Source organism: Monodelphis domestica, chromosome 4, assembly GCF_027887165.1.
Source record: "Monodelphis domestica isolate mMonDom1 chromosome 4, mMonDom1.pri, whole genome shotgun sequence".
Taxonomy (NCBI): domain Eukaryota; kingdom Metazoa; phylum Chordata; class Mammalia; order Didelphimorphia; family Didelphidae; genus Monodelphis; species Monodelphis domestica.
Window position 1 is genome coordinate 366912849 of NC_077230.1, and position 26276 is coordinate 366939124.

The 26276-nt window shown below is 46.5% G+C and overlaps 1 protein-coding gene across 1 annotated transcript; it reads right to left on the bottom strand.

Moving 5' to 3' along the window:
• Nucleotides 1-3834: 3834 nt before the first annotated feature.
• Nucleotides 3835-26276, bottom strand: HPCAL4 (hippocalcin like 4). Its single transcript, XM_056795208.1, has 4 exons — nt 25945-26276; nt 13575-13744; nt 12669-12884; nt 3835-11478 (listed from the first exon to the last, which is right to left on the bottom strand). Exons 1-4 carry the CDS (start codon nt 26186-26188, stop codon nt 11281-11283), a joined length of 828 nt encoding a protein of 275 aa, XP_056651186.1. The 5' UTR covers nt 26189-26276; the 3' UTR covers nt 3835-11280.

Genomic DNA, 26276 nt, shown 5'->3' on the forward strand with positions numbered 1-26276 from the left:
AGGACACGGCTGACTCCCCCAGAGCCAGGAACCTTCTGGCTTCCCTTTGGGTCCAGCCTCTGAAATCTACCCAAGAATTATAGAGTGAAAAGAAGCCCCTTTCTTTGACACATGAGGGTAGGAGGCTCACCAAGAAAGGAAGGAAACAAGCATGTAAGTGCCTATTGTGTGCCAGGAATTTCACAAAGAAGATCTCATCTGGTCTTCACAATAACTCTGGGAGGTAGATGATGTCATTATTCTCATTTTACAGCTGAGGAAACTGAGGCAAACAGGTTAAAATCCTGGCTCAGGTCTCAGGTCAGTCTCTATGAACAGATTTGAACTCAGGGCTTCCTGACTCCATGCCCAGTGCTCTAATCCACTTAGTCCAAGGTCTCACAGCTAGTTAGTGGCAGAGCTGGGATTTGAACCTAGTTCCTCTGATTCCTAGTTTAGTGGCACCAATTTGTTAGCATATCCTAAATCTAATTCTTATTCCCAGCTCATGGTTTCCTGACACTTCTCAGTTTCTTAGGGGGCTCATCTCTCTTCCCCATTAGCAACATTCCTTTTGGATTTCCAGGGGAAGGACCTGAGTTCTGCCTAACTCAGGGTCTATGCTATGGTGGAACACCAAAAACCATTGACAACAGAAGGCAGCTAGGTGGCACAGTGGCTAGAATGCCAGGCCTGGAGTCAGGAGGACCTGGGTTCAAATTTGGCCTTAGATACTTCTTAGCTGTGTGACTCTGGGCAAGTCACTTAACCCCACTTGCCTAGCCCTTGCCCTTTTGTCTTAGAGTTGATACTAAGACAGAAGATAAAGGTTTAAAATAAATAAATACATATTTGTTTATTTGACACAAATTTTGTGACCTTGGGCAAACTATTTTCCCTCCCTCACTGTTCTTCTCTGTAAAATGAAGGAATAAAAAAGGATGTATTGAGTTCTTACTAGGGAAATAATACCTTCCCTACCTATCTCATAAGAGTTGTTATGAGGAAAACTTTCAGACTCTTAATCTCCACCAGATTCCATTCATCTATTTCTTCCATTCCATTATTCCAGCATTTATTATGGGCCTACTATGCCCAGCTAGGGGAATAGAATTTGGGGCCTGAAGTCAAGAAGGCTCATCTTCCTGAGTTCAAATCCAGCCCCAGCTATTTACCAGCAGTGTGACCTTGGACAAGTCACCTAAATTTGTTTATCTCAGTTTCCTCATCTGTAATATGAGCTGGAGAAGGAAATGGAAGACCACTCTAGATTTGGACATGACTGAAATGTCTGGGCAACCACAAGACTATGTACCAGGCACTGTGCATGCTAGGAGCTAGGAATACAAAGATGAAAATTAAATAGTCCCTGTCCTCAAGCAGCTTATATTCTTCTGGTTTGTGGTTGTGGCCCAATTATCTAGGGGTCTGGCCACTCTCAATTCTCTGTCACCATGATTTCTCCCTCCTCCCACCACAGCAGAGTGGGGCTCACTGGAGACTGGATGAATCATCCTTCCTCTGGTCTCCACTCTCCTCCTAGAAGCTTGGCCACTGTTATCTGGGCATAATTTGTCAGTACCAATATTCCTTACTTTATGGGTGACTTTAGGCATGTACCTTCCCTTCTTAATTCTTTCTCCATAAATTTGAATGATTTTCACTTCCAAAGTGCTCTGAGATTTACCAATCCATTTCTTTCAACAATTCTGTGATAAATGGAGCATAAAAAGTCTCCTTGTTGATGAGGACATAGAAGTTAAATGATTTGTCTAATGTTGAGCAGTTTGTATGTGTCAAAGCTGACTCTAAAACCCAGGAGTAATTCTGAATCTACTTTTTGCTTCTTCAAAACAAATGCGTGAAAGGGCAGCTAGGTAGAGTGAATGGAAAGCCAGACCAAGAGTCAGGAGGTCCTGGGTCCAACTCTAGCTATATGAGCCTGGGAAAGTCCTTAACCCTGTTTGCCTAGCCTTTGCCCTTTTGTCTTAGAGCTTGCCTTAGAGCTTAGAACAGAATGTTAGGGGTATAAAAAAAGTGAAGGGGTGATCTTTGGGGAAAATCTTATGATCTCTCCCTCTCTCCCTTTCTCTCTTTCTGTCTCTCCCTCTCTGTCTCTCCCTTTCCCCCCTCTCTCTTTCCCCCCACTTTTTTCTCCTTTCTCTCTCCTCTCTGTCTCTGTCTCTCCCACACATACACACCTGTCAATTCCATGTCTTGGTGAGCCTCTGTAGACATTTGAGACTCCCCACAATCTAACTGCAACCCATTTTCCTGGCCATCTCTTCCAAGGATCCTCTATTCCTCCAAAATCAGTCTCCTTGATGCCCTCTATCTCACTTCAGCATACCTTTCTGCTGTGTAGTTTTGGCTCACCCAATTAGCTCTACTGGGAATTCCATCTTGGCTCCCGGTTTGCCACAATTTTATCCATCCTTCAAGGCTCAGCTTCAGGATGTGGGAGGAGGAAAAGGGACCCAGCTCCTATAATTGCTAGGGGCTCAGCTGGGTCCCCCCTTCTCTTTCCCTAAGTTCAGAGAGGGAGGCAGAGACTGGGGAGTCTCCCTTCCAGGAAATCATCCACCAGGATAGGAGAGCCTTGCCTACGCTAGTGTTTAAGGGCAGTTGAGTTGGAGTCCTCAGCCCAGAACAGGTCAGAGACCTCTTAGTTGGGTGTCTGCCAGCTGACCTAGTCTCAATTTTGGATCCCCGCCCCCCAAGTCTTAATGACTTCCTGCCCACAGGAGGTTCTTGCCCTCTGAGAGTCCTTGGTGACTGTTGGAAAACAAACCAGTTCCATCCCACCTCCATCTCCAGCCTCAGGGCGCATAGGTGCTGGGTCAGGCCACTGAGCTGGAGAGAGAAGAAAGGAGGGGAGAGCAGAGCAGAGCCCATGGCCTTCTCCACTCATGCTCCTGCTAGGTAGAGGAATAGAAGCATTGACTTAGAGGTACACGAGGCATCAAAGAGCATCCAGCCCAATCCCTCATTTTACAGGAGGAAATTCTGTGGAACTCTCAGAATTCTGGATTCTCATACCTAGAGGACACTCTTGTGATAACCATTTTACAGATGGGGAAAATGAGGCTTAGAAGAGGCAACAAAGTCACCCAAGGTTGTATAGTAAGTCTCCAAATGTTTGAATCTTACCACTTTGCACACTATACACTGATGTCTCCTATTTCCCCTCTTCATGGCACAAATACTAGGTGCTTGTAATAGGTTAAGATTGAACCGACTAATTTTTTTTTTAACCTTCCCTTCTTAGTAACAATTCTAAGACAGAAAGGCTAGGGCTAGGCAGACAGGGTTAAGTGACTTGCCCAGGGTCATACAACTAGGAAGTGTGTGAGGCCAGATTTGGCCCCAGATTCTCCTGACTGCAAGCCTGGTTCTCTATCCACTGTGCCATTTAGCTGCCCTTGCACCTATTCATTTTTACAGACAGGGTAACTGAGGTACAAAAAGGAATTGTGTCTTGGCTTAGCACAAGTCTAGATGGAATTTAGGAAATGATCTGGGATAAATGGTCCAATCCTTAATACTTCATTGGAGGAGGAATTGATTAGATTTCACCGTCTGGGTCTGACTCCAGAGGGGACTGGATGGGTGGATTGGAAGTGGAGCGTCTGCTCCAGGAGTGATGTGTGGTAACCTTAAATCAGCCTCCCCCTTCCTCTGTCCCCACCCTGAATCTGCCAACACCCCCTCCCTTTGTTACTCGCTCCCCCCCCCCAGGGCTGTCTTCCTCTTGCCACCATCCCTCTAAGCAACCTGATCTTTTCCCCCCAGCTCTGCTCTAGGATGCCATAATAGGATACAACCCACAGAGAAACCCCAGCATTGTTACACAGGCACTGTTACACTTTTTATTATTTGTCTGTTAAAAAAATATCACACTGCACATGGTCTAACAATTATGACAGTCACTCCCACGTGGACACAGCTGGAAACTCCACATCTGGCTGGGAAGGGACCTGGGCATGTGGGTCTGGTGCTTTGGAGTAGAGGGGAAGGACAAGCTGGCACCTTTCGGTCTCAGAGCACCCCAGCCCCCACAGATCCACCAAAGAGCCAGGGGAGGAGAAACTCCTTTGGGGAACCTCCGCTTCATGTCCCTGCCCCAGCTGGGAGAGGTGGGGAGGAGGGCATTGTGGCTTCTCTCGGTTTTGCCTGGCCAGAACCCCTCAAGATGGACCCTTAACCATTCAGGGCAAGGTGGGGATCCCTGGCCCTGAAGTCCCTCAACTCCCAGCTCTGCTGTGGGTGTCCTGGGTCCCTGCTCCAGGCACAGTCTCTGGGTGATCCCAACACTGTCTAGGGGAACACACTAGAAGATTCCCCAAAATAAAACAGACATATTTCAGGAGGGAGAAATTGGCTTTTTTTTTCCTAAGTACTTTTCAGATTTCTGGAAAAACTAAAGAATATTGAACTGTGATTTTTTAAAAGAGTAATAAGTGCAATATTTAAGATGAGGTGCTCATGTCTCGCCATCTGGCTATTACATTCCTGGAATCACAATCAGATGATGCTGTGATAGGAAGATTCTTATGCAAAATGATCCCTGGTGTGAGATCATTACGGTCCCTTTCTACAGAGGATGGAGAATAGGAAGCTCAGGACCAAAGGCAGGGACCCTTCCTCTGATCTGAAATGGAAGGATTCAGTGCCTTCTTTACTAATGGACTCTCCTATTGTTGACCTGGTCTAGAGGCTACTGGGTATATTTTTTGCCCCCCTTGGAGGGATGGGAGTGGTATGGACAGTGGCAGTGGTATCCGTTTGTTCCCATCAAGCTACGAAATAAGATGCTTTGGAAGCTGGAGGCAGAGGGGAGGAGCAAGTCGAGAGGATTTGGGACTGGAAGGCAGCTGGACATGGGACCCCCTAATCCTGGGACCTGGAACTCCACCAAAGGGAGGTAAGAAAGCTGACTTCATTGAAAGGTAAGAGGCTAACTGTCTCTAAATTCTGAAGATTCAAGTACCTTTTAGCATCCTCCTCCTGGGATGACTCCCTGCTACGCCAAGGGGTCGAGGGAATGATTAGGGGCTCTTAAAGGCTATGCTAGAAGGGTGGAAACTGAGGCAGAACCTTCCAAGGACAAAATGTTTCAAGCTGAGGGTCTGTGATGGATTGTGGGTGTCAGCTGAGGATCAGTCTAGCAAGGTACAAGGAAAGTCACCATCAGGTGACAAATTGGCCACATCCACAAGCTAGGGGAGAGATGGGATCTTCCTGTGGAAGATGGAGGGCCCGTGCTGAGGATAAAATGGACTTTGCTAGTTCATATCCTGGCAGATTTCTGCTTCTGAGATTCTCTACAGTTGGATAGATACGTTGTGCAATAGGGGGATTAACGGCTCAGCCAGACCCCAGAGGGCAGAACTAGGAACTCTAGGTGGAATCTCAGGGAGGCAGATTTTAGATGGATTTAAGGACAAATTTCCTACCAAAGGAAGCTGGCCTAAACAGGCAGTAACGGGCCACCCTTGGAGGTGGCGGCAAACCACCTGTCATTGGAGGGCTTCACATGGAAAGAAGATGATGCCCTCCCGTTGGGCAGGTTGTGGTGGGAGGATTCCAACCAGGGTAGGTCGTTAGATGGCCTCCAAAGAAGTCCTTCCAGGAACAGTAGGGACGAGGGACCTTCCTCTGCATTTGGCTACGTTTCGAATAAGCACTGGGCTGAGGAGAAGGCAGTGGGCTCCCCTTGGAGCACATTGCAGGCGTCTGGTCTAGGAATGCAGGCAGGGGTCCTGCCGGGCTTATCCACCCTATAACTGGGGCTGGGGTCTTTGCACAACACAAGCTCCCACGTCTGGGTCTTGCTGACTCCTTTGCAGCACATACATAAAAAGAGTTATCTGAATTTGGAAACATTTCATCATATCAAGAAGCAAACAGACCTACAGGAAAAGGGAAAGAAGAGACAAGCTTCTCTGGGAGACTATAAGCCTTGCGAGGGCAGGGCCTGGGCTGTTTTTCATCCCCCCACCCCCAGAACTTGTCCTAGGGGGTTGCACATAGTAGGTGGTTAATAATTGTTTCTTGAATTGAATCATTTCTATTCTGAGAAAATTTTCCTTTCAAAAGTCCAAAATCCAAAGAAAAAAAGGGAAGCAGGAAGCAGTGATAGTAAAAGCTCAAAATTAAGGTGGATTAGAAAAAAATTCTAGGTAGCAAAGAGTTGTATTTGATGATGGGTTTTGCTGTGTGTGTGTGTGTGTGTGTGTGTGTTTTTCTGGGGTGGAGGCTCAGTTCTCCTTTCTGAAAGTGAAGACTATATGTATTTGCTGGGCCTCTCCACAACCAATCATTTTCTTCATCTGGATAGAATTGGGACAATGTCTTCAGTTCGCTTTGTTGTTTCCTCTCTCCTCTCTCTCTCTCTCTCTCTCTCTCTCTCTCTCTCTCTCTCTCTCTCTCTCTCTCTCTCTCTCTCGTTTTTGCTTTATGTCTGTTTCTTTCTTCTCTTTTTCTTCTCTCTTCCTTCTTCCTTTCTCTCTTTTTTCCTTCTCTTTTTCTTTATCTCTCTTCATTACATCCTTTCTGCCTTTCTTTTTCTTTCTCTTTGTTCCTCTCTTTCCTTTTTCCTTCTTTCTTTCTCTCTTCCTTGGATCCTTCCTTCCTTTCTTTTTCTCTCTTTCTTTTCTCTTTCTTCTTTCTCTTCCTTTCTGTCTATCACTTTCTCTATCTCTATCTCTTTCTTCTTTCTTTCTCTTTTTCCTTCTCTCTCTTTAAAAAATATTTTTTTTTCTATTAACCCTTACCTTCTGTCTTGGAGTCAATACTGTGGATTGGCTCCAAGGCAGAAGAGTGGTAAGGGCTAGGCAATGGGGGTTAAGTGACTTACCCAGGGTTCTGAGGCCAGATTTTACCTAGGACCTCCCGTCTCTAGGCCTGGCTCTCAATCCACTGAGCTACCCAGCTGCCCCCAACCTTCTCTCTTTTTTATTTCTCTCTTGCTTGCATTCTTCCTTCCCTTCTTTTTTATCTTTCCTTTTTCTCTTCCATTCTTGCCTTCCTTCCTTTCTCTCTCTATATCGCTTTCTTTCTTTTTTCTCTATCTTTCTCTTTTTTCATTCTCTCTTTATTTCTCTTCCTTGCATCCTTCCTTCCTTTCTTTTTCTCTTTCTTTTTTCTCTTTTCTTTCTCTATCTGCCTTCTTGTCTTCCTATTTTTCTTTCTTCCTTCTCACTTTCTTTCTCTTTCTTCCTTCCTTCCTCTCTCTCCCTTCCTTCCTCTCTCCCTTCCTTCCTAACTTCCTTCCTTTCCTCCCTCCCTCCTTTCCTTCCTTCCTTTCTCTTTCCTTCTTTCTTCCTTTCTATCACTTTATCTCTTTTTTCTTTCTTTTTCCTCCTCACTTTCTTTCTCTCTTCCTTGCATCTTTCCTTCCTTTCTTTTTCTCTCTGTTTCTTTCTTTTTCTCTTCTTTCTCTATCTGCTTCCCTCCCTCCCTCCTTCCTTCCTTCCTTTCCTTCTTTTCTTTCTTTTTCTTTCTTTTTTCTCTTTGTTCTATCTGCTTTCCCTCCTTCCTTCCCTCCCTCCCTCCTTCCTTTTTTCTTTGTTTCTTCCTTTCTCTTTCCTTATTTCTTCCCTTCTATCACTTTCTCTCTTTTTTTCTTTCTTTTTCCTTCCCTTTCTCTCTTCCTTGCATCCTTCCTTCCTTTTTCTCTTTTCTCTCTTTCTTCTTTCTCTTCCTTCCTTCCCTTCTCTCTATCTCTTTCTTTTTTTTCCTTCTCCCTTGCTTGCATTCTTCTTTCCCTTTTTATCTTTCCTTTTTCTCTTCCCTTCTTGCCTTCCTTCCTTCCTTTCTCTCTCTATTGCTTTCTTTCTTTTTTCTTTCTCTCTCTTTCTCTATCTTCCTTGTATCCTTTCTTCCTTGCATTCTTCCTTCCTTTCTTTTTCTCTTTCTTTTTTTCCTCTTTTCTTTCTCTATCTGCCTTCCTGCCTTTCTTTCTTTCTCTTGTTATCTTTTTTCTTTCTTTTTCCTTCTTACTTTCTTTCTTTCTCTCTCTTCCTTCCTTCCTCTCTCTCCCTTCCTTCCTCCCTCCCTTCCTTCCTCCCTCCCTTCTTTCCTTCCTAACTTCCTTCCTTTCCTCTCTCCCTCCTTCCTTCCTTACCTTCTTCCTTTCCTCCATCCTTCCCTCCTTCCTTTCTCTTTCCTTCTTTCTTCCTTTATATCACTTTCTCTCTATCTCTTTTTCTTTCTTTCTTTTTTCCTTCTCACTTTCTCTCTTCCTTGCATCTTTCCTTCCTTTTTTCTCTCTGTTTCTCTTTCTTTTTTCTCTTTTTTCTCTGCTTCCCTCCCTTCTTTCTTTCCTTTCCTCCCTCCCTCCTTCCTTCCTTCCTTTCCTTCATTTCTTTCTTTTCTGTTTCTTTTTTCTCTTCTTTCTCTATCTACTTTCCCTCCTTTCTTCCTTCCCTCCCTCCTTCCTTTCTTTTTTCTTTATTTGTTTTCTTCTTTCTTCCCTTCTATCACTTTCTCTCTTTTTTCTTTCTTTCTTTTTCCTTTTCTTTCTCTCTTCCTTGCATCCTTCCTTCCTTTCTTTTTCTGTTTCTTTTTTCTCTTTTTTCTCTATTTTCTTTCTTTCCTCCCTTCCTTTCTATATTTCTTTCTCTTTCCTTCTTTCTTCCTTTACCACTTTCTCTCTCTTTTTCTCTTTCTTTATTTTTTCCTTCTCTCTTCCTTATATCCTTCCTTTCTTTTCTGTTTCTTTTTCTCTTCTTTCTCTATCTGCTTTCCTTCCTTCCTTTCTTCCTTCCTCCCTCCCTCTCTCTCCCCTTCCTTCCTTTCTCTCTGTTTCTTTTTTCTTTCTTTCTCAGTATATCATTCTCTTTTTTCCTTCTCTTTCTTTATTTCTCTCTTCCTTGCACCCTTCCTTCCTTTCTTTTTCTGTTTTCTGTTTCTTCTTTCTCCCTCCCATCCTTCCTTCCTTCTTTCCTTCCTTTGTCTCTCTCCTTCCCTCTTTTCCTCTCTCTTCTCTCCTATTTCTCTGACTCCTTTCTCTTCTCTTTCCCTTTCTCTCCTCTTTCTCTTTCCTACATCTCCCTCCCACTCTCCCTCTTTCCACTTTCAGTCTCTTCTCCCCATTCTTTCTTCTCTCTTCTTTCTCTTATCCTTCTCCCTCTCTTTCCTTCTCTCTTTCTCTCCTTTTCTCTTTCTCCTTGTCTTTGCCTCTGTCTCTGTCTCTGTCTCTTTCCCTATACATATATAAAAAATCTACTAGTAGCCTATCTCTGGGTCTCTCTCCCTCATGAAATTGCTTGACATTATTTCTCGTACCCTTTGCACTTGCTTGTGTTCAGTGTTATAGTCTCTAATAGAATGTAAGCTATCTGAGAGCAAGGACTATTGTCTTTTTTATCTTTCTATCCCTGAATCTTTGTTGAATGGATTTGAATCAAGTGACATTGCCCAAAACCAACAAGAAGCCATCATGGCAGGATCATGCCTCCTCCTGTCCAGCAGCAGCAGTAGCAGCAGCAGCTCAGCTCCCTCCGCTAGTAACTAAAATACACAGTGACCAGTGCATGGGCCTCTGTGCAGCCTCAGCTTTTTAACTGAAGCTAGCAAACCAGATTTGGCAGCAAATTCAGCACATTCACCGCAAAGAATGAAGTGACTTTGGATTAGAAAAGGAAGAAGTGGATCTCTTTTAGCCTTCCCCCAAATTTTCACTTTTTCCTCTGAAAGAGGAGAGAAAGTGTTTCTGATGATCTCCTTCCTCCAGCTTGATTTCTACATTTCTAGATCTCCCTGAGTGTGACTTTCTTGGCCCGGAGGCCCAGGCCACCCAGTGACCACTGAACAGGACAGCTCCCTCCCTCTGATTCAGTTGTGACTTCATACCTACCATAACCTTTGCAAGGCCCTGTCCTTCCTCTCACTTCTTCCTTTCCGTGAATCTCTCTCCCTAAGTCCTGGAGCCAGAAAGGACCCCATTAAGGAAGGTTCAGGCCCCAAGACTGCTTTTGAGGAGTGTCAGGATCTAGAAGCAGGAGGTCAAGGAGGTCACCTCCATTTTGTATATGGCCTTTGGGGCCTTTGGAGTTATTTGTTATTGGGCATAATAGCCAGAAACATGAAAATGTTAAAAAAAAAAGTTGGGGGAGGACCACTGGGGATATGTACTTACTGCTCTTCCCAGCATTCACCAGGGCAGAATTCACTCCCTTTGGAGGGTCCAGGTCCAGCCCAATGAAGGCCTAGAATAAAGACCTCCAAAGAAGCATGTCTTGGGAAGAGGAAGGGAAGTGTCCTTGAAGTGGGGACGGATGTTCAGGAGAGGCCCAGTGAATCCGCTTTATCTTCTTCCCACCTCCAGTGGGTTCAGAGAAGTGAGTGGGTTTGGGGGATGGGATTGGAGGGTCTCCCATGAACTGGGCAGGGTGAGGGTCTTCTCTTCTTTCTCAGGTGATCCGGGGGAAGAAGTTCTAAAGGAGATTCATAGGCTGGTAAGATTTAGAGTAAGAGTGATTATCTAGTCCAACCCCCTCATTTTACAGATGGGGAAACTGAGGTTGAGAGTGATGAGGTGACTTGACCACAGTCACATAGCCAGGAAGGAGCCGAGCTGGATCTCAAACCCAGGTCTGCTGACTCTGAATAGAGGCCTCTTAGATCATAGCAAGCTGCTTCCTGGGTAATTCCCTTACTAGGCATGGGGGGCCTGGAGAAGGGACCAGGAACAGGGACATCTCCCTGGGAAAGAACTGGCCAAGGACCCAGCAATAGAGTGTTGGGTCAGGATGGGATGAATTTGGGGCTCAAAATAGCCCCCTCCTCAAGGCCTGCCCCTAAGCTTTGCCAGCAAATTCAAAGGAGAGGAGGGGGAACCAGATACAAAACTGGAGGGCTGGGGAAGGAATGGCACAGGAAGGGAGCCCAGGGCTAAGAGGGCTGGGTTCCTGGAAGACCCTGGGATGGGGGAACCTTGGAAGGGGTGGGGTGGACCACAGCTGGGAGATAGGGGTTGGGGGATACCTGGGACAAAGAGAGAAACCCTGGGGAGAGGGAGGTCTAGGGTGGAACAGGGCTGGGGCCCTGGGGAGGGAGATTTGGAGAGGCTCTGAGGTGGACAAAAAAAGTATAGAACACTGGAAGACTGTGGGGGAAAGGTCCAGGGCGGAGGGTTGGAAAGTGAGAGGCTCTGAGGAGGAGGAGGGCTGGGGCGCGGGCAGGAAGAGGACACGAGGAGGCCCTGGGCAGAAGGGGCTGGGACACAGGAGTGCCCTGGGGACAGGGAGACCCAGGATAGGACACAGAGATGCCCTGGGCAGGGGCAGGCTCCCCCTACTTCTGCATGTCACATTGCAGCAGGAGCACAATGGATGGGTCACTCTTGGCGGCCTCCTTGAACTCCTCCAGGGTGATCTGGTCATCTTTATCCTGGTCCATCTTGGTGAAGATCTTGTCCACACGCTGCTGAGGGGTCAGCCCATCCTGGTTCATGCGCATCATGATGACTGTTCCTACCATCTTGTAGATAGCCTGGCGGAAGGCAGAAGAACAGTGAGCCCTGGCCATTCAGGGAAGAGAGTGATCAAGGCAGCAATCTCTCATGGCCACGCTGGTCCAGCCTTAGGGACAAGCCCTTTGGACTCCCTTAGCATGAGGCAGAAGCACCTGAGCTGGCCCTTCTCGCTGTCCTGCTTTGACTTCGGACCCTTGATCCCTATCCTCTCTGCTCTCCTTGACCTCCAGACCCCAAACTGCCCTGCCCCGATCTGACCCAGTCAAGGGCTTCAGCTTCATCCCACCCAAAGGCTGACCGAAGGAACTGGGGATATTTAGATGGCAAAGAGAAGCGATTCCTGGCACCTTCCAGTTTTTGTCATGTGGGAAAGGGATTAGCCTTGTTCTGCTCAGCCTCACAGGGCAGAATCTGGAGCAACGTGGTGAAGCTGAAGAGACACAGTTTTAGGCTTGATGGAAGGAAAAATAATTAGAACTGTCCCAAATCAGAATGGGCTGCCTCCAGAAAGAGCCAGCTCCCCGTACAGGGCCTCAATGATCCTGTACACTACAGTAGGAGGGACTCTTTGTTCAGGGAAGACCCTCAAACTCCTAACATTCTGGGAGTAGGTGACTTCATTGGCTACTCTCACCTCTGACTTCTCCAAGAAGCACTATCCTGATTGGACCTTTGAATGTGAAACTTGTAGCCTTCCCTTTGACCTTTAACCTCTCTAAACTTCCCTGCCCATCCTGACCCCTAATTAGCCCAAACCTCAGTGTTCTTCACTTTGGTCATTGGCCTTCACATCTCCCTGTTCCTATCTGATCTCTGGCTTCTCTAAAATTGATTTTCTCTTTTCCAAACTCCCCAATCGGGCAGCCTAATCTCTAACTTCCAAACCTGACTTCTCTACATTTCACAGAGGTGATTCAGCAGATTGAGAGCCAGGCCTAGAGGCAGGAGGTCCTGGGTTCAAATGTGACCTCAGATATTTCCTAGCTGTGTGATCCTGGGCAAGTCATTCAACCCCTATTGCCTAGCTCTTACCGTTCTTATGTCTTAGAAATAATACATAGTATTGAGTAAGGTAAAGGTTTAAAAAGAAAATTCATAGAATAGTTTTACCCTGATCAGTTTCCCTCTTGTTCTCCTGCTCTGACCCCTGGCCCCCTCCAAACATCTTAACCCTGCTCTGACTTCTGAAGCCTCCCCCTGACAGCACCTCAATGATCTCCAGCATCTCCAGGCGAGTGATGCGTCCGTCCCCATCCAGGTCATACATCTCAAAGGCCCAGTTGAGTTTCTGCTCGAAGCTGCCTCGAGAGGTGACCGACAGGGCACAGATGAACTCCCTGAAGTCGATGGTCCCATCCCCATTCTTGTCAAATGTGCGGAAGGCATGCTGGGCAAACTTAGAGGCATCCCCATATGGGAAAAACTGGATGGAAGAGAGAGAGAAGAGGTTGGGAGGAAAGGAAGATGGGGAGAGAGACAGGGAGAAGCAGAGAGAAAAAAGGGAACAAGAGGCAGAGGAGTAGCAGATTGAGTCAAGGTCAGAAGTGACCCTGTGGGAGACAGCTCAGGGGATAGAAAGCCAGGCCTAGAGATGGGAGATCCTGAATTTAAATCTGGTCTTGAACACTTCCTGGCTGTGTGACTCTGAGCAAGTCACTTAACTTGCATTGCCTAGCCCTTGATGCTCTTCTGCCGGTACACAGCATTGATTCTCAGACAGAAGGAAAGGGCTTAAAAATTTTTAAAGAAAAGAAGGGAAGGGAAGGGAAGGGAAGGGAAGGGAAGGGAAGGGAAGGGAAGGGAAGGGAAGGGAAGGGAAGGGAAGGGAAGGGAAGGGAAGGGAAGGGAGAAGGGAGAAGGGAGAAGGGAGAAGGAAGAAGGGAGAAGGGAGAAGGGAGAAGGGAGAAGGGAGAAAGTAGAAAGGGAGGTAGGATCTGTACCACCCCACACTGAGCAAGTTTGTAGGCTCCCCCCAGGAAGGTTCCCCATGCGCCACTCCCTTCAGTCAGGACCCTCTCCCTTCAGATTCTGCTGGCTCCAGGGATTCAGCTTTGCCCCAGTTGATCTTGCACCAGGCTGGGGAAGGTAGGAGTAGAGGAGGGAGAAGGTTTACCTTGACATAGAGCTGCTGAAACTCCTCCAGGTTGAGGATGCCGCTGGGACAGTCCTTCAGAAAGCCCTTGTACCACTGTTTCAGCTCCTGCTCGCTGAATTCCGTGGTCTGCACAAGATCCTCCAGCACCTCGGGGGCCAGTTTGCTGTTTCCTTTCCCCATGGCCCAGCCTTTGGGCACACAGAGAGAACTTAGGCCTTGCCTTGGCAGAGGAGAAATCTCTTCCTTGGGAATCTTGCTCCCTTCCAGCCCTCATGCACCCCAGAATGCCCTCCCCAGGCTGGGCCCTGGGAGCTTTCTCTTCCTTGCAAGTTGTTTGCTACTACAAAAGATAGTGCTGAAAAAAAAAATATATATATATGGCCTTTTCCTTTGTTTTTTACCTCCTTAGTGTATATGCCCAGGATAATATCTCTGGACAATTTAGTAATTTCTTGGATACATATCCAAATTGTTTTCTATTAGTTGCACTAATCTACAACTCCACCAACAATGTATTAGTGAGTCTATCTTCCCATGACCCCTCCAACATTTGCCAATTTCTTCTTTTGTCATCTTTGCCAATTTGAAAGGCCTGACATAATGCCCTAGAGTTGTTTTAAAATTCCTTCTTTTCCCTACTCCGTAATGTCTCAGATTCTTACTTTTTTTCACCTGGAAAACAGGGAAAATAATTATTCTAATATCTACCTCTCAGAGAATTAGTAAATTTAAACCTAAACATTTTTCAGAAAGAATGTCTACCTAGAGACATCAAGGTAGAGCAGTGAATGGAGCGCTAGATCCAGAGTCGGAAAAATTCAACTTCAAATCCAGCCTTAGATATTTGCTAGCTATGTCCCCCTGGGCAAGTAATTTAACCTATATTTGCCTCAGTTTTGTTTACTATAAAATGGTTTTTTTCTACACACACACCCATAGCTGTTGCGTGTATCAAATGAAATAATATTTATAAAGAACTTAGCATGTAGCACATAGTAGTAGTCATGGAAATGCTTATATTCTTCCCCACCCTACCCCTTCCTCAATCGGTGGTGTGACTGTGAATAAATCACTTCATCTCTGTAGGTTTCTTTCTCTTCATATATAAAATAAGGGCATTATTGTCCTCATTCAAATATAATTATTTGAATCTCACTTGGTTTGAATCTCAGCTCTACCGTTTGCTATGTGACTTAGGGGAGCTAACCTCTCCATCCCACTGTTTTCTCATCTGTAAAAAGGAGGGAGTTGGACAAGATGACCTCTGAGTGCCTTCCCTGCTAAATCTCAGATCCTGAGCTCATGTAAGATAGGTGTAAGGATACTGTCCTTCTATCCCTATAAAAATCTTTCTTACTATTAGCTCAGGTACATCTCCCCAGTCCAGATGGGCTTAGAGTCTGGGTCCAGTGATGCAGACCAAGTCTGTTGTCCAAGGACCAGCCTAGCTAAATTCACAACACTTCATCATTGGAATAAACTGCAGGAGGAAGAATATTTTTGGTGGCAGGGAGGAGATCACAGTTACTCTGAAAGATCAATTACAAACTGATGAGGTCCTGTGTTCTACACTGATAAATATGTCCTACATCTCAACCAAATTACAACTTCTTTAAGAAGTATTGGAATTAGGTGGATAGAGAGCCAGGCATGGAGTTGGGAAGATCTGGGTTCAAATTTGACTTCACATAATTCCTAACTGTGTGACTCTGGCAAGTCACTTAACCCCCATTGCCAACCCCTTACTTAGAATTGATTCCAAGACAGAAGGTAAGGATTTTTTAAAATTTAAAATTTAAAAAAGTATGAGGATCAAAGAAGAAATTTAGAGATGGAAGAGTAATCCAATCCTACCTCTTTAAGAAAAAAAGAAAAACAAACACTTTACTTTCTATCTTAGTAACAACTCTAAGATAGAAGGACTAGGGCTAGGCAATGGAGGTGGTGACTTGCCCAAGGTCACACAGCTAGGACGTGTCTGAGGCCAAATTTAAACCCACTTTCAGAGTGGGTCTTCTAGGCACAGAGTCACTCAGCTGCCCTCGCCAATCCTCTTCTTAGAACCAATGATGTGATTTGTCCAAGGCCACCCAGGTAGCAAAGGTCAGAGCCAAATATTACTATTGCTGTTGCTGTTATTATTCCTGGCCAGTCTCATATTCTGGGTATGCCATGTTCTCTAGGCAGCCTTCCCTGCTCACTCCCAGCTGGAAGGCAAATAGTTTCAGAGTTCAGGAAGGGGCTGTAGAGGTCATCGAGGCTAACTTCTCTCCTCATTTTGCCTTAGAATTACACATTTCCAGCTAGAAAGAGCCTCAGAGATCACTGAGTTCAACCACTTTTGCAAATAAGGATTTTACAGATGAGGAAACTGAGCCCCCCAAAGATAAGTGAGTTACTTAAGGTCCTATAGATTGTAGGTTTCTGAGGCAGAATTCAAACTCGGTTCTTCCTGACTCCATCCATTACAGCATACCATGTTTACTATGAGGCAAGATAAGAACAGAATCCTACAGGCAGTAAGGGCTAGAGTTGAGATTTAATCCTATCTCTTGACTCCCAGCACTGTACTCCCACTCCACCTCTGCCCAGTTGTTTTGTTTTGTCCCTATTTGAGCCCACTAAATTAGGATCTCCCCTGTGACAGAGCCTGGATCTCACCCATCCCCATCTTCCCAAACCAACATGGCGCAACCAAGTCCCTACACACAATGTGGAGTCTGAGCAAAGAGTTATGCGCCCTCCTCCAGTTGCACAGCGGTGGCCAAGGATGCGGACATTCCCACAGATTCAGTAGTGCCCCCACTGCTGCTCTCCCTCGTACCCCCCAAAGCAGTAAAGGGGAGCACAGGATCCGGGGTGCATAACAGGATGCAACCACCAGAGGGAGACAGAGACCAACCCCAAAGAGCATGGGATGGTTTTTAGAAACATGGAGGTGAAGGGTAGGAGAGGGGACCATTGGGAAATGTTGAAAGGTGAGGGGTAAATACTGGGAGTTAATGGAATGCTGAAGGATCAGTGAAGGGCGTGGAATGGGGTGGTGAGTTGTGTTAGGGGGAATGAGAATGTTGGGGTTCATGGGAGGTATTGGGGTCAATGGGAAAAAGTTGGAGAGTGCTGGGCATCAGTGGGGGCAATGAGGAGGTTTGGGGATCAGTAAAGGGTATTTGGGGCAATTGGAGGTGTTGAGAGGCAGTGGGGAAGCGTTAGGGGTGACTAGGGTAGATTTAGGCAGTGGGGAGCATTGGGGGGTCCGTGAGAGACAGTAGAAGGGGTTGGCTGCAGTGGAGATATTTTAGGAAGCCCCATTAGCCACTGAGAGCTTCCTTATCATCAGGAATCACCATCCTACCTGTCATAATATCTGAGGGCTTTAAGTTCACCATACTCTCATAGGAAAATAGAATTACAGGGTTCAGATCTGGAAGGAACCTTAGAGATTCAGCTCCTTCCCACACCCAACCCTACTCACCATCTTCCCTTTTACAGATGAAGAGACTGAGGTCCAAAGAATTGATTCAGTGTCACCCAATGAATTAATAGCTCCTCTGGGAAAGTTCCTGCTCAACCAATGGCAATAAAGGGGAGTGTGGGGCCCTTGGAGAGCGGATTGAGCTAGGACCACGCCTGGTCTTGTTTGAGCAGCAGCAAGCCTAGAAGGCAGTTCAGGAGCTGCCTGAATGACAGCAGTTGGAAGCTGGGAGATGGAGGCTCTGGCCCTAGGCCTGTCTCTGCCTTACTGTGTGATGTAATTACCTTCTGGGACTCAGCTTCCCCAACTGTACTTCACATCCTTCCCTAGGCTGCTAGGAAGATGGCGGAGCTGTGGGGGTGGTGTGGGGAGCTTTCTGGCACGCGTTAGCACCAGAATAGGATGGATTCTCTTTGGGGAATGATTTGGGGGGAGAGTTTCCTGGGAGACTGGTTTCCAAGAGAAGGTGCTAGTGGGGGGGAGACGGGGATGGGGGAGAGGACGGGGATTGATAATAACTGGTTCCCATTTTTATGGTTCTTCCAGGGGTAGAAATTATTTTCCTCCAAGGATCCTGTGAAGAAGGGGAACTGTGGATATTATTATCCTGTCCTTTGTTTTACAGATGAGGAGACTGAGTCTCAGGAAGAGAAGTAGTTTGCTCAGGGAAACACAGCTAACAGATGTTGGGGTCTAGATTTAACCCTGAATCTTCTGACTCTGGGCGCTTTCATTATGTTTTATTTATTTATTTTATTTAAAACCCTGACAATACTGGGTATTGATTCCAAGGCAGAAGAATGGTAAGGGCTAGGCAATGGGGGTCAAGTGACTTGCCCAGGGTCACACAGCTGGGAAGTGTCTGAGGCCAGATTTGAACCCAGGACCTCCCTTCTCTGGACCTGGCTCTCAATCCACTGAGCCACCCAGCTGCCCCCTCTGGACTCTTTTAATTATGCCACCATGACCATTCCCTTGAATCCTTCCCACTCTCCTAAAAGGGATCTCTGCTTAGGTTGAGAGAGAGAGCCTAGAACTCAATGGATCATCTAGGGGTTCCCGATCTGGGGCATCGTACTCCTAGGAGGTAAGAGCAAAACCATAAGAGTCAGCATTCGTATAGCACTTAAAGGTTTCTCAAGCACTTTCTCAGTATTATCTCATTTGGTCTTCAGAACAACCCTGTGTGGTAGATGCTATTATGATCCTCATTTTACAGATGCAGAAACTGAGGCAAAGGAAGGGTGGATATGACTCTGGGTTTTCCTGATTCCAGGTGCAACACTCTAACTACCGCACCACTTCCCTATGAGAAGTTTGTCACAGAAATATGGGGACTATTTGGTCAATAACTATATTTTTTTGGTTAGTCATTTCCAATTCTTCGTGGTCCCTTTTGTTCTGGTTTTCTTGGCAGAGATACTAGAGTGATTTATCATTTTCTTCTCCAGATCATTTTAAAGATGAGGAAACTGAGACAAACGGGGTAAAATGACTTGTCCAGGGTACCATAATTAGTAGATGTCTGAGGCCAGATTTGAACTCATATCAAACTATATTATCTTGTTGAAATTCATCTGCTTTATTTCTTACATTTGTATATTGATAAAAAAAAAACTCCAGAATTTATTTCTTTTCCTATTGGGCAAGAGGATAAGATTTGATGAAAGCTGAGGGGTATGGGATAAAAAAAAAAGATTAGGAACTACTGGCCATTTGACCCCTTTTTTATTTATTTAGGTTAAATTTTTTAAGTATTTTTTCCATGGTTACATGATTCATTTTCTCTCCCTCCCCTCTTCCATCCCCCCTCTTGGAGCTGACAAGCAATTCCACCTGGACCCCTTTATTTTTTAGATGCAAAAAATAAGAGGAAGAGACTTGTTCAAGGCCATATATGTACGCTACGCCTCTCATATTATTCCCTTAGTCTGGAATGGCTTATCTCTATCTCTTTGCTCTGTTGAATGCTTTTTTAGACTTTCTTTCTTAGAATTGATACTAAATATCATTTCTTTTTTTTTAAACCCTTGCCTTCTATCTTAGATTGGCTCCAAGGCAGAAGAGTGGTCAGGACTAGGCAATGGGGGTTAAGTGACTTGCCCAGGATCACACAGCTGGGAAGTATCTGAGGCTAGATTTGAACCTAGAACCTCCAGTCTCTGGGCCTGGATCTCAATCCACTGAGCTGCCCCCTTTTCTTTTATTTTTTAAACCTTTACCTTCCATCTTAGAACCAATTGATTCCAAGGCAGGAGAGAGGCAAGGGCTAGGCAATGAGAGGGAAGGGACTTGCCCAGGGTCACATGGCTAGGCAGTGACTGAGGCCTTCTCTGCCCCAATTCTCCCTGTCCTTGGCAGGTCCATTGAGGTTGTTGCTCCCCTTAGAATGTAAACTCCTTGAGGGCTGGCACAATTTCATTTGGGTCTTTCTTTGGCTCTCCAGTATTCAGCCCTGAGCTGGGCACATAATGGGAGCTTCGTGCTAAAGCCTCCTTGATGGACGGATGGATGGATAGACAGGTGGATGGATGGATGGATGGATAAAAGGACACATGGATGGAGATTTGAAGGGAACCTTGGAACCCAGAATGCCAGATTTGAGGGGGACCTTGGAAGGGGACCTGAACATGACACACCATCTCCTGCCTCCCTGCCTTTGTTGTGGCTGTTCCCCAGAACTGAAATTCACTCCTCTCTCCTCATGTGAGCCTTTTAGAAATGCTGGCTTCCTTCAAGACCCAGATTAAGCTCCATCTCTTCCATGAGTTCTTTTCTGAGGTATCTAGCGCCCTTCCTCTCTCCCAAAACTATCTTGTGTTTAGTTTGTTCAGGGCAGAGCACACTGGAGTTGGAGGAGGAAGGCCTGAGTTCGAATCCTATCCTAGGCTCTTACTGTGTGACCCTGTGCAAGTCACTTAACCTTTGCCTCAGCTCTAAAGGCAGATGATGAGGGCATCTATCTCCCAGGGCTGTTGTAAGGATCAAATGTGACACTGTAGGAAAACCATAAAATGCTCTCTTAATGCTAAGTGCCGTTATTATTAATTATAACAGTCTACATATGACTAGGGCAGCTAGGTGGCACCATAGTGCCCGAATGCCAAGCCTGGAGTGAGGAAGATTCATCTTGAGTTCAAATCTAACTCAGGTGTTATTACTAGCTGTGTGGCCCTAGGCAAGTCACTTCATCCTGCTTGTTTCCTTGTCTGTCAAATGATCTGGAGAAGGAAATGGCAAACAACTCTAATATCTTTGCTAGGAAAACCCCAAAAGGGGTCACGAAGAGTCAGATATGGCTGAAACAACATATGACTAGATGTCTGCATGCCGTGATATTAGAATACAAAATTGACAAAGGCAGGAACTGCCTCTTTTTTGTCTTTGTATCCTCAGAGACCTGGCACAAGGTAGACACTTTATAAAAGCTTGCTGCCTCATGGACCAGGAGCTACCCTGTCTGGGCTGCCCATGCTCACTGAGGCAGGGAGAAGGCAGGGTCTGTCTATGCCATTTCAGAGCTGAGGGATCTGAGGCCCCAGAGAGGGACAAGGACTGGCCTAAAGTCACAAAGCAACACTCAGATCTTCTCAGGGATTTTTTCAGCAAGAGCAGAATGCCATGCCATAGACCTGCTGTGGTGGTGGGGGAAAGAAATGGGACCTTTTTGTGCTTGGAACCAGATCTCCATGCTACTTCCCAGCCATTTTCACACCATGACTATCCCCAAAATTCCTCCACTCATTCCTTTTTTTGTTCCTTTTTCTGTAGTCTTCCCTATTAGAATATTAGCTCTTGAAAGCAAGAACTGTCTTGTCTACTTGTATTTGTATCCTCAACACCTAATAAATGTTCCATCCATCCATCTATCCACTGTGTGTCTGTCTGTCTATCTGTCTGTATCTATCTATCTATCTATCTATCTATCTATCTATCTATCTATCTATCTATCCATCTATCCATCTATCTATCCATCTAGCTATCTATCCATCTAGCTATTTATACATTCATCTATCCATCCATCTATCTATCTATCTATCTATCTATCTATCTATCTATCTATCTATTCATCTATCTATCCATTCATCTATCCACCCATCTGTCCATCCATCCATCCATCTATCTACCCATCTATCTATCTATCTATCTATCTATCTATCTATCTATCTATCTATTCATCTATCTATCCATTCATCTATCCACCCATCTGTCCATCCATCCATCTATCTACCCATCTATCTATCTATCTATCTATCTATCTATCTATCTATCTATCTATTCATCTATCTATCTATCTATCTATTCATCTATCTATCTATCCATCTATCTATCCATTCATCTATCCGATAGATAGATAGATAGATAGATAGATAGATGGATAGATAGATAGATAGATAGATGGATGGATAGATAGATGGGTAGATAGATGGATAGATAAATAGATGGATGATTTATCTATCTATCTATCTATCTATCTATCTATCTATCTATCTATCTATTCATCTATCCACCCATCTGTCCATCCATCCATTTATCTATCTATCCATCTATCTACCCATCTATCTATCTATCTATCTATCTATCTATCTATCTATCTATCTACCCATCCACCCACCCATCTATCTATCTATCTACCCATCCACCCACCCATCTATCTATCTATCTATCTATCTATCTATCTATCTATCTATCTATCTATCTATCTATCTATCTCTATCTACCATCCAATCATCTCTCAGCTTTTTTCCATCCCAGGGCTCACAAATCAGCCTCTTGGCCTGACCCTCTGCCATGCTGGGTGGACCACCTCCTCCTCCTCCCAGGCCTGGGTGGGCTGTGATCCAGAGCAATGCAAGCAGCCCAGAGTGAGAGAAGGAGGGGGCGATTCCTCACCCTCACCCAGCTTCAGAGAGAAGCCGGTGCTGAGGAGGTTGTCATGGCAACAGCAGTTCCCTGGTCCAGAGATTGTCTCTTCTCTCTCTGCCATGGGCAGTGGGATCCCCGGGGTTGGAAAAGGCTCTTGTTTCCCCACCAACTGCATCAAGGACTCCTCTCCTCATTAACAACTGTAGAGAATTACTTGGAGGGTGGTCCAGCTACTCCTCCCCCTACATCAAGAATGCATGAACCTGGGGGAAGGAAGAGTAGTTGGGGGAGGGGGCTGTGAGGAGTCAGAGTTCAGGAGAGGAAAGGAGAAGGAACAGTGAGGCCATGGGATCTCCCTCTACACTACCACTAAGATGTCTCAGGGATCTCCAAGGGAAGCCAGGCAAAACTGGGGTAAATCCCAAGAAAGGTTCAGTAGAAGATCTGCTAGATTTAGAATAAGAGGGTTTGTATATGAAATCTAGCTGTACCATTTACTAGCTAGGTGACCTTGGATAAGTCACTAACCATTCCTGGCCTCTGTTTTCTCCATGATAAAGTAAAGGAATTGTAGTAAGTGATGCCTAAGGTCCTTTCCAGCTCCAAATCTACGATCAGTGGTCTCTTCCCCTCCAGTTGTCTATCATGGTTCTATTTGATCTTAAAATAGCTAGTGAGTTCTCCTTCCTTGGGTCAAAGATGGGCTGTTTCCAAACATCGCTAGGCTTCTAGAAACCTAGAGTGACAAATCTAGAAAGGCATTTAGGACATAGAATTTGGATCTGGAGCTGGAAAGGACCTGAGAGGATTGTTTAGTTCATATAATAGAACCTAGAATGTCAGAACTGCCAAGAACCTTAGAACACAACTGAGAACTTAGCAAGTCAGTGCTGGAAGAAACTTTAGACCATAGGTTGATATGACACAGAACCTAGAATGTCAGAGCTCGAAGGGACCAAAGATCAGAATTTGGAGCTAGAAAGGATCTTAGAGGACTATTTACTTCATATAGCACAGAACCCAGAATGCCAGGGTTGTAAGGAACCTCTGAACATGGGATGATATAACATAGAACCTAGAATGTCAGGTCTACAAGGAACCTTATCATGCAGAATATTGATTGTTAGAGCTGAAGGAGACCTGATAACTAGAAAGGGAAAACTAGAGGGGAGTTTATCACTTAGAAGGTCAGAGTTGGAAGGAGGCTGGAAGAATCCTTAAAAAATATCACTCTACAACATAAAATTTCAGAGTTGGAAGGAGTCTTAGAACTTAGAATCTAGAACAGAGAAGAATCATAGAACGGAGGACATCAGAGCTTGAAGAAACTTTATGGCACAAAATGTCAGAGCTGGAAGGAACATTGTAATGCAGAATGCTAAAGCCTCAAGGGAACTGGAAAAGATCCTTAAAGTTCATCTTGTCCAACCACTTCATTTTACAGGAGGACAAGCCTGAGGCCCAGAGAGGGAAAGGGACTTGGCTAATGTCACAAGTGTGTTAATAGCAGAGATGAGAGACAAACTCAAGTGTCTCGATTTTTCATTTCTGGCTCTCTCCCCTGCACTGTGCCTTTCTTGAGATAGGAAGTGTGACGTGAGCATCCCCAGGCTCAAAGAGGATAACCCTGAAAAAAGGCAGGATGGATCAGAGAGGAGAGAAATCAGAGGCCAAAGGACCAATGAAAAAGAAGGCACAATTTGACTTCTTGTCCAGGAAAGAGGTGTTAAGCGGAAGTAGGGAGCAGGCTATGAGGCCAGATGGATGGAATCTTGCAATGATCTAGGCAAGTCTTCTGACTGATGGGCCATGGGGAATCAAGTAAAAGACAGAGGGGAGAGTCCAAGGAAGTCTCAATTCCCTAGTCATGGCTCTCAGAGGCAAGGACAGAGCCAAGGTAATTAGAATCTGTAACTTATGCTCTCTGCCTGGAACCTATTCTTCATTCCTCAGGGCAATTAGGTGGCTCAGTGGATGGAGAGCCAGGCTTGGAGGACAGGAAGTCTCAGGCTCTAATCTAACCTCAGATACTTCCCAGCTGTGTGACTCTGGGCAAGTCTCCTAACCTCCATTGTCTAGCCCAAACCACTCTTTTGCCTTAGAACCAATATACAATATTGATTCTAAGATGGAGGGTTTAAACAAACAAACCAAAAAAGGCCAAGATCTCAGGGGATTTAGACTTTGAGAGTTCTTACTGACTCCTTATTTTATATAAGAGGAAACTGAGGTTCTGTGGAGATCATAGCTCTTAGAGCGAGATGAAACCTTAGCAAGTCATCTAGACCACCCATTCCCCTTTCACCATGAAGGCTAAAGGAAGGTAAGTGATCTGTCCAAGGTCACACAGCTGGTAGGTTGAAGAGGTAAAATTTGAACCAGGTTATCAGAATGACTTTGGATCCAGTGTCAGGACAACCCAGAATTGTGGCATGGGGCTGCTGGTGGCCCTCTAGGAGTCAGGGGTAAGGGTGTGGGCTGCATAATGCTCCGGGCAGGGGCTGAACTCTGTCACGGACCCTTTTGGCTCAGGGATGCAGGAAGTCTCTGGGGAATTCTTGCTCAGGTAGGATGCTCTGAGATCTCTTCCAGCTCTGAGATAATGCGATGTGTGTTTGTGTGCCTGAGCATGAGTGCGCATATAAATAAGAAGTGGGGTGCCTTTTGGGCATTTTGGCATAAACAGGCTTTGGGGGGTGGGGAGATCTGTGGGGTCCGTATGGGCATGTCTCCCCATATGGAAAGGGACAGTGTTTGAGGGCCAAGTGCAGGCTACGGAGATCTGTGTCTGGTGTCCCAGGGGGATGAGGATGGGCAGTAGGGTGTGCCTATGTGGGGAGTGGGAGGGACACCCAGGGCCCCAGATGTGCTGGGGAAGCGTGTGTGGGCTGTCTGTGGAGGGGAGTTGGGGTTTGTGTTTGGTCTGTGCAATGTGTGTGGAGGATGTGGGAAAGGTGTGTGGTGGGGGGCAATTATGGGGGGTTAGTGTGGGTTGTGATATAAGAGGCGGATGTGGGGTCTGCGTATGCTTTGGGGGAGCCAGAGAGGGCTGTGTGGCATGGAGCATGCATGTGGGAAGTATCTGTAGGTGGGGAGCGCTGTGTGTGTGTGGAATGGTTCTGTCTGGTTCGAGGTGCATGGTGGGGGGTGAGGGGTGTGTATGAAGTAGAGAGAGAGCTGGGTGGGGGAGCCCCTTTCCTTCCCTCCCCTCTAGCACTGCATTATGGGAAAGGTGCCCAGGGTCCAGGGGACAGTAATGTCTGGGGCATCCCGGCTGGCTGGCCTCAAGCCTCTAAGAAGGGGGAGCCCTTGGCCAGGGAAGCCCCCTGCTGAGGACTCCAGGATGGGTCTGGGTGGGTGGGGGAAACTGCCCCGAGTCCTTGCCCAGCCCTGGAGCTCAGGGCTCAGCGTAGATGGGACAGGACATGCTGAGCTTGTTTCTAGTCCCCATTGCCCGAGTTAATGAGCAGGGACATAGTGGGACCGGGAGGGAGTGGGGAATTAGGGCAGAGCTTCCTCGGGAAGGAGGGGGATGAAAAATGAAGGCTGGGAGATCAGGGATGGGCACCAGAGGATGAGGGGATAAGGGATTAGGGGGGAGGTGATGGGAAATGGGCTGCAAAGGATGGGCGAGAAGGGGATGAGGGATTGGAGGGGTGAGGGAATGGAGGGATGGGGCAGGACGGGAGTGGATGAGGAGGGGGTGAGGAGACGAGGGGATGAGGAGCAGCAGGCTTGCCAGGGGATGGGACGGGAGAACGTGGGCTTGGGAGGAGGGAAGGAGATGGTTGGGGGGCATGGAGGGATGGGGATGAGGGACGGCGGACAAGAAGATGGAAAATGAGGGGTGAAGGATGAGAAAACAGACGAGGGGATGAGGGAAAGCGCATGTGGATTTGGGATTAGGGTTGAAGATTGCGAGAGCCCCGAGGCTGGAGGCAGGTTTCGGTAACGAGCGCCCGGCGCGGGGCCAGGGCCGAGGGGAGGTCAGGGTATGAGGGGGGACCCTTCCCCGACCCCTTGTCCCCTCCATCCCTGTGGCAGTACCTGGGGGGGGAGGGATGCTCCTCGTTTCTCGCTGCTCTCCCTGGCGCTGGGGCTGGAGATCCTTCCCCCACTGGAGGATGACAGGCCCCAGGAGCCGGGGTCTCGGGGGTCCGGGGATGGTGAGGGGGCGGGACAGATGGACGGGCGGGCAGACGGACAGATTAGGAGCTCCTGGTTCCCCGCCGGGATTGCCTCGAATCCAGTGTATCACTATGGGCCCCGCGGTGGAGTCACTGATTTGCATGGGCCCCGCCCCGATCCTGGCGTCGAGGATTGTGATTGGCCGAGACGCCGAAGAGTGACAAGAGGGGCCGTCAGGTGGGGTTAGGGAG